Source organism: Trachypithecus francoisi, unplaced genomic scaffold (assembly GCF_009764315.1).
Source record: "Trachypithecus francoisi isolate TF-2019V2 unplaced genomic scaffold, Tfra_2.0 Contig00460, whole genome shotgun sequence".
Classification (NCBI taxonomy): Eukaryota; Metazoa; Chordata; class Mammalia; order Primates; family Cercopithecidae; genus Trachypithecus; species Trachypithecus francoisi.
The window spans coordinates 43,220-56,200 of record NW_022680657.1 but is presented as its reverse complement, the minus strand read 5'-3'; the positions used below and the strand labels follow the sequence as shown (position 1 = coordinate 56,200).

General features: G+C 51.6%; 1 protein-coding gene across 1 annotated transcript in view; it reads right to left on the bottom strand.

Annotated features, from left to right (window-relative positions):
• Positions 1-1,778: 1,778 nt before the first annotated feature.
• LOC117084245 overlaps positions 1,779-12,981 on the bottom strand; it is a 49,505-nt gene continuing 38,302 nt past the window's right edge. Inside the window, exons 3-5 of the mRNA XM_033212805.1 lie at positions 3,973-4,066; positions 2,939-3,261; positions 1,779-1,871 (exon numbers count right to left, since the gene is read on the bottom strand). Coding sequence (XP_033068696.1) covers positions 1,779-1,871; positions 2,939-3,261; positions 3,973-4,066 — 510 coding nt within the window. The remainder of the gene's footprint in view (positions 1,872-2,938; positions 3,262-3,972; positions 4,067-12,981) is intronic.

The following is a 12,981-nucleotide window of genomic DNA, read 5'->3' as shown; positions in this document are numbered from 1 at the left end:
AGTGATTTCCTTGAAATGCATGGGGCTGGAAAGGGAGCTGGAACTTAAGGTGGCGGTGTTTGTCTGAGATGATGGTGCTCCCGCTCTGTCACCCCTGCCTTTTGATGCCCAGGATCCCCGCCCTGCACCACCTCTGTCCTCTGCACTGCAGCAACTCTGCCCCTGACACCCAGGGCCACACCCTGCACCCAGTCCTCAGTGCAGCAGCACCCCTGGCTCCTGACACCCAGCCCCAAAACTTGCACCCATAAGTGTTGGCCATGAGCCTTCCATGGCCCCAAAGCCACATCTTCAGGTGCCCTGCCAGACAGTGGCACAGAACTCCCAGGCTGCAGGCTGGGTCTCAGCCCACTGCACCCCTCCGAGGGAGCCACCCCAGAAACCACAGGCTTTTAGGTTATTAAAGACCAGGGTGGCCAAAATGCAGGAGAGCAAAGCAACCTTGCCAAAGAGCCTTTGCACTCCTCTGCCAGCCAAAGCGGCAGAGCTGGAGGAGGAATGAGGAAGGTAGAGCTCAAAAAGGAAACCAGGAATTGCCACACTGTCTTCCACAATGGTTGAACTAATTTACACTCCTACCAACAGTGTAAAAGCATTCCTATTTCTCCACATCCTCAAGGATCTAGAATGAGAAATACCATTTGATCCAGCAATCCCATTACTGGGTATATACCCAAAGGATTATAAATCATTCTACTATAAAGACATAGGCACACGTATGTTTATTGCAGCACTGTTCACAATGGCAAATACTTGGCACCAACCCAAACCCCATCAATGATAGACTGGATAAAGAAAATGTGGCATATATACACCATGGAATACTATGCAGCCACAAAAAAGGATGAGTTTACATCCTTTGCAGGGACATGGATGAAGCTGGAAACCATCATTCTCAGCAAACTAACATAGGAACAGAAAACCAAACACCACATGTTTCACTTAAAAGTGGAACTTGAACAATGAGAATACGTGGACACAGGGGAACATCACACACTGGGGCCTGTCGGGGGCTGTGGGTGGGGGGAGGGATAGCATTAGGAGAAATGCCTAATGTTGATGACCGGTTGATGGGTGCAGCAAACCACCATGGCACACGTATACCTATTAACGAAACTGCACATTCTGCACAGGTACCCTAGAACTTCAAGTATAATAAAATAAAATTGTAAAACAGGAAACCAGAACTAGGCCATCTCCTGCAAAAACAGCAGACCCCGTGCCAGTCGTGGCTTCCTGGGCTCCCTGGCCCTTCTCCCACACCTGCCCGGAAAGGGCTGTCCTCTTTGCTTCAGGACACCGGCTTTGGCGCTCGGGACAACCACGCTGGGAACTCCCACTGCCTTAGGTTCTCGGCACCGACCCCGCTGCCTGCAGGTGCTGCTCCTGCCAGAGACCTGCCTGCGTCCGCTGCCAGTGCGCTCCCAGCAGAGGCCGGGTGGCCGGTGACACGCAGCCTGCTGCCCAGCGCAAGCAGAAAGGCGCTTCTCAAAGCCTTGGCCGCCGGTGGGCACTCTGGGCCACCTTTGCGCTGGCCGGTGCGGGCACCCGCAGCCAACAAGACTTGCTTTTGCCAGCAGCCGCGGCAGCACCCGATGTCGCCTTTGCCATCTCCAGTGCGCGCTGGGGCCGCAGCTGAAGGGAGGGTGGCTTTGGCCGGCGGGGTGTGGCTCTAAGCCCGGCCGCCCCACGCCTGCCTGCCCGGGTGTGGCCAACGCGGGCGTGGCACCTCCAGGCAGGGACTCCAGAGCACTCAGCGGCTGCACGCCCTGCTCTGATCACTGTCGGGCCAGGCGGGTGCCGGCTGCTCTGGAGGAGCCCGAAGGGGCAGCGCGAGGCGGCGGGTGGGAGCGGGCACGGGCCTGGCTTAGCTAGGAGCGGGGCACGGGTAGGAACAAGGTAGGAGCGGGGCGCAGCCAGGTGGAGAACGGGGGCAGGAGCAGGACGCGGATGGGAGCGCGGCGCAGGCTGGCAGAGGTCACAACAGGGCGCCACTGGGCAGGGGCAGGAGTGTAGCGCGGTAGCAGCCAGACAGGTGGGAGAGGGGTGGGTGCTGGAAAGGCCACCAGTAACTGGGGCCGCGCACCTCCGCAAGCACAGCCACTCCTTTCACCAGGTGCGCCCTTTCCACCTAGTCCCTGCCATAACATGGTTTCTCCTTTATTATAACTCATGAGACTTTCAACAAATATTCATCCTAGACTCTAATCCAAATATTCTGCCACTAGTAGGCCTTCTTTTAGCAGTAACAGGAAAATCAGCTCAACTTGGCCTCCACCCTTGACTACCCTCTGCCATAGAAGGCCCAACCCCGGTTTCAGCGCTACTTCATTCCAGCACTATAGTAGTAGCCGGGGTATTTTTACTCATCCGCTTTCACCCCATAATGGAAAACAATACACTAGCCCAAAGCCTTGCACTATGTCTAGGAGCCATTACCACCCTATTTATAGCAATCTGCGCCTTAACACAAAATGATATCAAAAAAATCGTAGCTTTCTCCACTTCAAGCCAACTAGGATTAATGGTAGTTACCATCGGCATTAACCAACCATATCTGGCATTCCTACACATCTGTACCCATGCCTTCTTCAAAGCCATATTATTCATTTGCTCCGGATCTATTATTCACAACTTAAATAATGAACAAGACATTCGAAAAATAGGGGGACTATTTAAAACAATACCCCTTACATCAACTTCCCTGACCATTGGTAATCTAGCACTTACAGGTATACCATTTCTCACAGGTTTCTACTCCAAAGATCTTATCATCGAAACTGCAAACACATCATATACCAACCCTGAGCCCTATCTATCACTCTCATCGCCACTTCCCTAACAAGCGCCTACAGCACTCGGACTATTATTCTTGCACTAACAGGGCAACCTCGATTTTCAGCCTCAACCCACATTAATGAAAATAATCCAGCCCTACTAAACCCAATAAAACGCCTAACTCCCGCTGCATTAGGTTCTCGGCACCGACCCCGGTGCCTGCAGGCGCTGCTCCTGCCAGAGACCTGCCCGCGTCCACTGCCAGTGCGCTCCCAGCAGAGGCCGGGTGGCCGGTGACACGCAGCCTGCTGCCCAGCGCAAGCAGAAAGGCGCTTCTCAAAGCTTTGGCCGCCGGTCCGCACTCTGGGCCACCTTTGCGCTGGCCGGTGCGGGCACCCGCAGCCAACAAGACTTGCTTTTGCCAGCAGCCGCCGCAGCACCCGATGTCGCTTTTGCCATCTCCAGTGCGCGCTGGGGCCGCAGCTGAAGGGACGGTGGCTTTTGCCGGCGGGGTACGGCTCTAAGCCCGGCTGCCCCACGCCTGCCTGCCCGGGTGTGGCCAACACGGGCATGGCACCTCCAGGCAGGGACTCCAGAGCACTCAGTGGCTGCACGCCCTGCTCTGATCACTGTCGGGCCAGGCGGGTGCCGGCTGCTCTGGAGGAGCCCGAAGGGGCAGCGCGAGGCGGCGGGTGGGAGCGGGCACGGGCCTGGCTTAGCTAGGAGCGGGGCACGGGTAGGAACAAGGTAGGAGCGGGGCGCGGCCAGGTGCAGAACGGGCGCAGGAGCGGGACGCGGATGGGAGCGCGGCGCAGGCTGGCAGAGGTCACAACAGGGCGCGGTAGCAACGGGGCGCCACTGGACAGGGGCAGGAGTGTAGCACGGTAGCAGCCAGACAGGTGGGAGACGGGCAGGTGCTGGAAAGGCCACCAGTAGCTGGGGCCGCGCACCTCCGCAAGCACAGCCACTCCTTTCACCAGGTGCGCCCTTTCCACCTAGTCCCTGCGTTTTGCGCCCTTTCCACTGCACAGCGGGCAGGAAAGCCAGGTGGGAATGCAAGATCTGGTTCTGCTGGGGTTGCCACAGAGAGGACTCTTGAGAACGCCACCCTCTCCCTAACCCCCCATCCCTACCTCAGCTCCAGGGTCCCCGGCAGAGCACACCCCCAGCCATTTCTCAGAGGCAGAGAGGCACAGTGTAGCTTGGCCTCTGCATGGCCAGAGGAGGGAGGAGGAGAGGAACCTTTGTCAGCATCCAGAGCAGTGCAGAGGATGGGGGTCCTGGAGGCCTGGCCGGGAAGAAAGGTAACCAGTTGTGGAAAAACAAAGAGTTAGGGAGGAGGGAGGTAGAGGTGTTGGTCAACAGGCATCAGGTGGCGGAGGCACTCTGGAGGGGTGAGGGAGGGGTGAGAGGCAGGCTCTCTGTCAGGCCCCGAACTGGTAAGTTTCAGCTCCTATTGTTCTCTGGGAGGTTTCCCGAGAAGCCAACTCCATTAATGGAGACAAATGTAACTTTCTTTAAGGCTGGGAGGGTCAATTTCTATGTTTATTCAAGGAAGCAGCAAACTTCTTCTGTGGGAGAATTTGGCCACTATCAGCCTCATGAGGAAAGTGTGAACGGGGTGCCCTTCCCCCCTCTCCACAGGATAAGGTGAGATGTGGTACTGGCAGCCTGGGAGAGCCAGCAACACAGAGGAACTGGAGCCCCAAAGAATCCAATTTTCCCCCAAAGAAATGATGCCCGGGATCACATTCACCTCTAACAAGGGGAAGCCATGGACCTGTGCTGGGGGCCCTGGGGTGAGGTTGGATGTGGGTTCTGGGCCTCCGTGGGGAAAAAGTCCCTGTTCTCTCCCCATCCGCAGCTGCCTCTTGAGTTCTGGCCTGCACCCAGCCACGTGAGATGGAGGAAGGGAAGCCCATGGGGCCTTGGAGTGGGAGAGCCCAGGAAGCTGGGCCTGGGGTGCCCCGGCCAGCCCCTCCTCTTTCTCCTGTGTCCTGGCTGAGCTCAGGGCTGAATCAGTGATCTGCCCATCACTCAGCAGATCTCAAAAAGTGAAGTCACCCTGGCAGGCAGGAGGAGGAGTTGCCAAGATGGGATGGCTGGCACTTGGCCAACTGCTATGTCCAGAGCCGGCCTGCTGAGAGGTAGGTGGCGTGGGCAGGCAGCACAAGAGAGGTACCCTAAACCAATGACCCTCTGCTGCTTGCCACACACCCCCACCAGGATTTACGGAACTGGAGCTGACCACAGGGGACTCCCTTGGGTACAGAGAGGCCCCATCTCTGGTGCTAGCAGCTACCCAGGCTGCACACCCAGACCTATGCCCAGGGAAGGGATCTGATAGGGAGGAGCTGTGGGGGACTTTGGACCGAAAACAAGCTCCTGTGACTGTCCCTCAGGAGAATGAAGAGGGAAGGGGTGAGCCTGAATGGCCCCCTCCCCACACCTGCCAGGGGCCACTCTGGCCAGACCTTAGCTGACACCGGACAGGCTGACTGCCTGGCTTGGCTCTGTGACCCCCTTAGGGCCCATCTGTCCTGCCTCTCTCACATCAGCTGGAGGAGCTGAGGCCATGAGGCCCAAGCGGCCAGTGTACAGTGTAAAGGTGGCACACAAAGTCACAACGCCCTAGACCAAGTCTGGGCTTCCCATCTGCACAGGTGATGTGATACCATATCTTGTTTTAACCTGTGTGACTCTCTCCTAGCAGAGAGAGCCAGACAAACTCCATTTTACTTTCTTCACTTGCAGCCCCTTTTATCCCCCTTAAGGGAATAACCAGTGCAAGCTGACTCCACGCACATCTAGGAATGCACCTGCTGATAAGACACTGAGGCAGGCTGTATCAGCTGCTCCTGGGAATGTGCTCGGCAGAAGGTACCTAAAAGCCCCTGCGTTTGTCTCTTAGTGATAGTTTAAGCCCCTGCACCTGGAACTGTTTATGATTTTTTTGTAACTGCTTCTATAACCAATTAATTTTTTTAACATTTTGCCTATTCTGCTTCTGTAAAACTGCTTCAGTGAAGCCCCCCTCCCCTATTAGACCATAGTATAAAGGAGAATCTAGCCCCTTCTTCAGGGCCGAGAGAATGTTGAGCGCTAGCTGTCTCTCGGTCACCGCTAACAAAGGACTCCATAATTTGTCTCCAAGTGTGGTGTTTCTCTATAACTCACTTGGTTACAACAGTGACAGCATGCACCTGTGTGCTGTGTGGGGCTGGTGGCCAAACATGAGACTGCCCTGTCAGAGCCACACCTGTGTCCTGTGTCCTTCTGTGTCCTGGCTTAGCCATAGACTTCTAGCTCTCCCCAGAGAACCCACAGCCTTCTTAGGGCTGGAGGGAAAGAGCCTGAGACCCCAGTGCCCCTTTGCTACAGAGGACCACTCCTCTGACCATGTAATGATGCATTCGGAGTGGTGAGTTGATTCATGCCTGTGTCCACCCAAGCTCCTGGGGGCTTTGCTCACATGAGAGGGCCCCAGCCCGAGGGCACCGCTGGCCAGAGGCTGGTTAGTATGCGACGAGGCCTCTGGCCTGCCCATGCCTCGCCGGGTACCTCTTATGGAGCCTTGGAGAAGGGCAGTTCTGGCTCCTGTGCAACATGGAGAACAGGGATCTTGAGCCAGCCTGTTCTGCCTGTGTGTCCAGCAGAGATGGCCTGAACACTTTTTACAGTTTCGTCATCTGCTTTGTAATGTGGACTTCGTCAGCTTCTTACAAATGCACTTTTAAAAGTAGGCCTCAGCGGACCTTTGCAGTAATTATAGCCCATTGTGTACATGAAAACAAGGCTTTCTGCAAACATGTATTATTGATCAGAGGCAGCAGCAATGAGAAGCCAGTGTGTCATATTGTCCAACACACACTTCCCTCACAGCCCTGCCATGCTCGCTCATGACTTGCTGACAAACTGCCTTGTCACTAGGAAGCCCTTAATTTTCCTCTGCACTTCCCCAAGAGAAAGAAGGCCTCCCCATTAGTTAACAGCTGGAGGGGAATTAAAAAAATAAACTTTTTCTTATTGCAAAACCTTTTTTTTTAAACTTTTGTTTTAGGTTCAGGGGTACATGCACAGGTTTATAAGTAGTTAAACCAGGCAATTTATCATATAGGTAAACTCGTGTCATGGGGCTTGTTTTACAGATTATTTCATCACCCAGATACTGAGCCTAGCACCCAATAGTTATTTCTGCTGCTCCTCCCCCTCCTCCCACCCTCTACTCTAAAGTAGCCCCCAGTGTCTGTGGTTCCTTTCTTTGTGTCCATGTGTTCTCGTCATTTAGCTCCCACTTATATGTGAGAATGTGCAGTATTTGGTTTTCTGTTCCTGAGTTAGTTCACTTAGGATAGTGGTCTCCAGGTCTGTCCATGTTTCTGCAAAAGACGTGATCTCCTTCTTTTTTATGGCTGCATAGTATTCCATGGAGCATATGAACTACATTTTCTTGATTCAGTCAGCTATTATGGGCATTTAGGTTGAATCCCCACTCCTGTAGAAGCCAGCCTTCTGTGTTTCACTGCATGGCCCCGTGACACAGGAAAATGCGTGTCTCTGGAAGAGAGGATGACTGTTTTTCATCCTGCATGGTGAGGAGTTTCCAAAGTTCACGAGCGTTTATTCAGCACTTGCTGTGAGCTGTGCCGATGCTGCCACAGGACAGGTGGTGGGGACACAGCCTGCAGTAACAGAAAATGCCCTGCCCTCAAGAGCCTGCATCTTCCTTGGGGGAGACAGCCAATGAGCCAAGTCCTGGAGCCGCCTGCATGGGGATTGGGCGAGGAGGAAATGCAGTGAGGGACAGGCAGGAGGGGAGCGCTTCACGCCCACCGCCAGGTCCACACTCTTGTGCTGCCCTCCCTTGGAGGGTCTAATTAGGGCCATGTAAACTTCCTGGGTAGTTGAGATCTGCTTTGGATTCTGGCTTAACAAGACCTTTTCCTGTTTCTCAAGGGGCCCTGGATTATTCAACTGGGAAGGGAAGCTGTAAGGATCATCTGGCCCAGGTAATTCAAAGTGTACCCGTGGACTCTCTTCTGGGGCCATGAAGCGGAGCTGGGGGAAGCCCGGGGCTCTGGGGATCCTACCTTAACTCGCCTGTTAACTTATAAAAGACGCCCTCTGACCACAGGCCACAAGATAAAAACCTGGAAAAGCCTCAAGAAAGTCTACATTACCTGGAAGGACTCTGAGGCCTTGAGAGAAAGAACTTGCAAACTGAAGCCTGCGGCCTCCCCCGCCAGGGCTCAGCCTGCTGCCGTGAGCTTTCTCTTTCCGCTTTTGTATCTCCAATGTCAAGTGGCCCAGGGAAAACAGGCACCTGCTCTGTGAATGAGAGGGGTGCCTGGTGACGTTGCCAGAGTGGGGCGTATCTGTTTCCTGGGGGTGGAATAAAATGAATTATCCCAGGTCTTACACCTGCTATAAGATGCTTCTGGTCAATGGGTATTTGGAATACTGCCATGTTAGTTAGGGGGTAGGCATCTGGGATCTTTGATTCTGGGCCACAAAACAGTTCCCTTTACTGTGTCAGAACCCTCCTTACCCTCTGAGCTCACCTGGCCCTGCCACCTGGTATTCCATGACCTTCTGTCAAAGGCAACAGAAAGACCACAAGATACCACAGACAATCCACTGGTGTGATCAAATATTTTGGAGATCGCTTGGCATCTGCTTCCTGGTAAATGTGAGGTAACATTGTCTACAGCAAACATCTCAAACTCAACTGTCTACAAGAGCCAAGTAAGTGCCCTAATGAGTGAAGTCGTCCAGGCAGGAACTGAGAATTACAGAAAGGAGGCATCCACTGTTACCCCTGCTTGGAATGCAGCCCTCCAAGACCTGGTCTTCCTTTTTTTTTTTTTTTTTTGAGATGGAGTCTTGTCGCCCAGGGTGGAGTGCAGTGGCGTGATCTCGGTTTACTGCAACCTCCGCCTCCCGGGTTCAAGCAATTTTCCTGCCTCAGCCTCTCGAGTAGCTGGGATTACGGGTGCTCACCACCATGCCCAGCTAATTTTTCGCCCCCTTCAGCCTCCCAAAGTGTTGGGATTACAGGCGTGAACCAGGAGAATATCTTGCACCTGAGAGGCAGGGGCTGCAGTGAGCCAAGATCATGCCACTCCACTCCAGCCTGGGCAGCAGAGTGAGACTCTGTCACTAAATAAATAAATTAAATAAATAAATAAACAAACATATCAAAGAAGCAATCAAAAGTAGGAATAAGGAGAAGAGACTATCAAATATGAGAAGCTACCGGGTAGATTTCCTTCATCCTCCCATTGGACTGCCAGCTTGGGCTTCCACTTTAGAACATGAACCTGTTGAACCTGCTTTTTTTTTTTTTTTTTTTTTAATCTTTTCTGGGACAGAGTCTTCCTCTGTTGCCCAGGCTGGAGTGCAATGGTGCGATCTTCGCTCACTGCAATCTCTGCCTCCCAGGTTCAAGCAATTCTCCTGCCTCAACCTCCTGAGTAGCTGGGATTACAGGCGCCCGCCACCATTCCCAGCTAATTTTTGTATTTTCAGTAGAGACAGGGTTTCACCATGTTGGCCAGCCTGGTCTTGAACTCCTGACCTCAGAACCTGCTTTATTTTTATCATTCTATTTGGACACTTCCTTAACTCCCTTAACATTTGCTAAAATTGAGTAGGTACTTTACAGTGATGCCCCAACAGAATTTTAAGTCTCTTATTGCTTGAACCTGGGACGCAGGGGTTGCAGAGAGCCAAGATCGTGCCACTCCAGCCTGGATGACAGAGCAAAATTCCATCTCAAAAAAAAAAAAAAAAAAAAAGAATCTCTTAAAAGAATAAAAGACATGATACATGGTAGAAGTAAACTTTGAAATACTGTCCTCTCTAAATGTTGGTGGTGTTTAGAGAATTAAAATATTTGGCTTAGCAACCTGGATTTCTTCAAATGACTTCTAAAATGTTGCATTTACTAAATCTTCTTTCCTGGTCACTCATTGACTTAATTTCTGTCCTTATGTGCTGTGTCTAGGACATTTAGATATAGGAGGTAAATTCTAGCACATTTGGGGAACACCATGAATAGAGGAGCTGGTAAACATGGAGTGAAACAGGGGCCAAGAATTGCTGTGAATATTAAAGATAAATAAAGGCCAGTAACAGGCAAGAGACACACAATTCATTGATCAGATTCATAGTTATAAAAAAAAACTCTTGCTTAAAGATTATCCCATTTCTGGGAAAACGGTTATTGCTATCTCTCTCTGCTCTCTTTTCTACATTAACATAGAGTAAAATGAATTTTTAGGGGATGTTTACAGTTCAATGCATCTTAACAAGTGTATAGATTCATGCAACCACCACCACCACAAACAGGACACAGCATAGTACCATACCCCAATAATCTCCCTCATGCTGCCCTCCCTCCACAGTCACCTCCCACCCACCCCCACCTCCTGGCAACCACTGATCTGTTCTCCATCACTATAGTTTTGTCTTTTCAAGAATGTGATATAAATGGAATCACACAGAGTTTGTAACATTTTGATATTTGCCTTCTGTCTCCCCACCCCCCCCCTTTTTTTTTTTTTTGACATGCAGTTTTCACTCTTGTTGCCCAGGCTGGAGTGCAGTGGTGTGATCCCAGCTCACTGCAACCTCTGCCTCCCATTTTTAAGCGATTCTCCTGCCTCAGCCTCCCAAGTAGCTGGGATTACAAGCACCTGCCACCGCACCCAGCTAATTTTTGTATTTTTAGTGGAGATGTCCTTTCACCATCTTGGCCAGGCTGGTCTCGGACTCCTGACCTCATGATCCACCCACCTCAGCCTCCCAAAGTGCTGGGATTACAGGCGTGAGCCACCGGGCCTGGCCTTTATTTATTTATTTATTTGTTTGTTTGTTTTTTGAGACAGGGTCTTGCTCCATCATGGTTCCATAACACCACTGCAGCCTCCGCCTCCTGGACTCAAGTGATCCTTCCACCGCAACCTCTCCAGTAGATGGAACTACAGAGGCCTACCACCACGCCCAACTAAATTTTTTTTTTTTTTTTTTGAGACGGAGTCTCGCTTTGTCGCCTAGGCCGGAGTGCAGTGGCGCGATCTCGGCTCACTGCAAGCTCCGCCTCCCGGGTTCACGCCATTCTCCTGCCTCAGCCTCCTGCGTAGCTGGGACTACAGGCACCACCACCGCACCCGGCCAATTTTTTGTATTTTTAGTAGAGACGGGGTTTCACTGTGTTAGACAGGATGGTCTCCATCTCCTAACCTCATGATCCGTCTGCCTCGGCCTCCTAAAGTGCTGGGATTACAGGCGTGAGCCACCGCACCCGGCCTTTGCCCAGCTAATTTTTAAAATTTTTTGTAGAGGGAAGGTCTCACTATATTTCCCAGGCTGGTCTCAAACTCCTGGGCTCAAGTGATCCTCCTGCCTCAGCTTCCCAAAGTGCTGAGATTATAGGCATGAGCCACCATGCTCAGACAATATTGGCATTTTCCACTCAGCATAATTCCCTTGAGATTTACCCTAGCTGTTGTTGCATTTAATAACAGTCCATCCCTTTTTGTTGCTGAGTAGTGTTTAACAGTTTGGACGCTCTGCAGTGGCTTATCTTCCTTACCTTTTTTTTTTTCTTTTTTTTTTTGAGACAGAGTCTCACTCTGTCGCCCAGTCTAGAGTGCAGTGGCCTGATCTCAGCTCACTGTAACCTCTGCATCCCGAGTTTAAGCGATTCTCCTGCCTCAACCTCCCAAGTAGCTGGGATTACAGGCACCTGCCACCGCACGCAGCTAATTTTTGTATTTTTAGTAGGGACGGGGTTTCACCATCTTGGCCAGGTTGGTCTCGAACTCCTGACCTCGTGATCCACCCGCCTCGGCCTCCCAAAGTGCTGGGATTACAGGCGTGAGCCACCACGCTCAGCCTATCTTCCTTATCTTTCAGGGTCTGCCTGACGTCATACACAAGCCAGCTCCTTCAGCTCCTTCATACTGTCTAGATTGCCATCCATCTTTACAGTGATTACAGAGCATGTCTGATTGTAGTGGCAAGCGTTAGGACTCACTCAGAGCCTTGTGGCTTTTCTTTTTTTTTCTTTTCTTTTCTTTTTTTTTTTTTTGAGACAGAGTCTTGCTCTGTCAGCCAAGCTGGAGTGCAGTGGCGTGATCTCAGCTCACTGCAACCTTCATCTCCTGGGCTCAAGCATTTCTCCTGCCTCAGTCTCCTGAGTAGCTGGGATTAGAGACATGTGCCACCACACCCAGCTAATTTTTGTATTTTTAGTAGAGATGGCGTTTCACCATGTTGGCAAGGCTGGTCTCGAACTCCTGACCTCAGGTAATCCGCCCGCCTCAGCCTCTCAAAGTGCTGGGATTACAGACGTGAGCCACCGTGCTCGGCCACCTTGTGGCTTTTCTTCTCCATGTTGAGAAGCCGTGTATTGGCCTTGACAGCGAGACTGGGGGTGGCCTGGGGAAAGCTGGAGATGTGGATAACGTGTGGTTCCAGTCTGAAGCTCCTCAGCTAATGTCCCGACTGCCTCAAGTGGTGATCAGGACAGCTTCAACTATTAAATATTTATTTATTATTATTTTTTGAGATAGGGTCTTGTTCTGTCACCCAGGCTGAAGTGCAGTGGGATGATCTTGGCTCACTGCAACCTCCGCCTCCTAGGTTCAAGTGATTCTCCCACCTCAGCCTCCCGAATAGCTGGGATTACAGGTACCTGCCACCACCACACCCGGCTAATTTTTGCATTTTTGGTAGAGATGGAGTTGCACCATGTTGGCCAGGCTTGTCTCAAACTCCTGATCTCAGGTGATTTACCCACCTTGGCCTCAAAAAGTGCTGGGATTACAGGCGTGAGCCACCGCACCTGGCCTAAATATTTATTTATTTATTTATTTATAACACTTGCTTGAATTCTCCTTTTTGTACTTAACGCTGGCTCCATCGTGCGCAACACTGCTCTCTGCTGTTAGGACTTGTGTCTGGGAACCTCAGCCCACAGTTTTGCTGCAGATGCAGAGCTGGTAGAAAAGCCTACTGCACTTCCCCTGTGTGGTTAAACAATGGTGGACAAGTCCAAGACGGAAAGAATAACTAATTATGTGCCTTAAGATCCTTTCTTGGAGGTCCCCAGGTGAAATACTAATCAGATCCTTCAGCATTTCCTCCTGTCCAAAAGGATCCTGCTATATTCCTGTTTCTTTGTCATTAACCAATCAT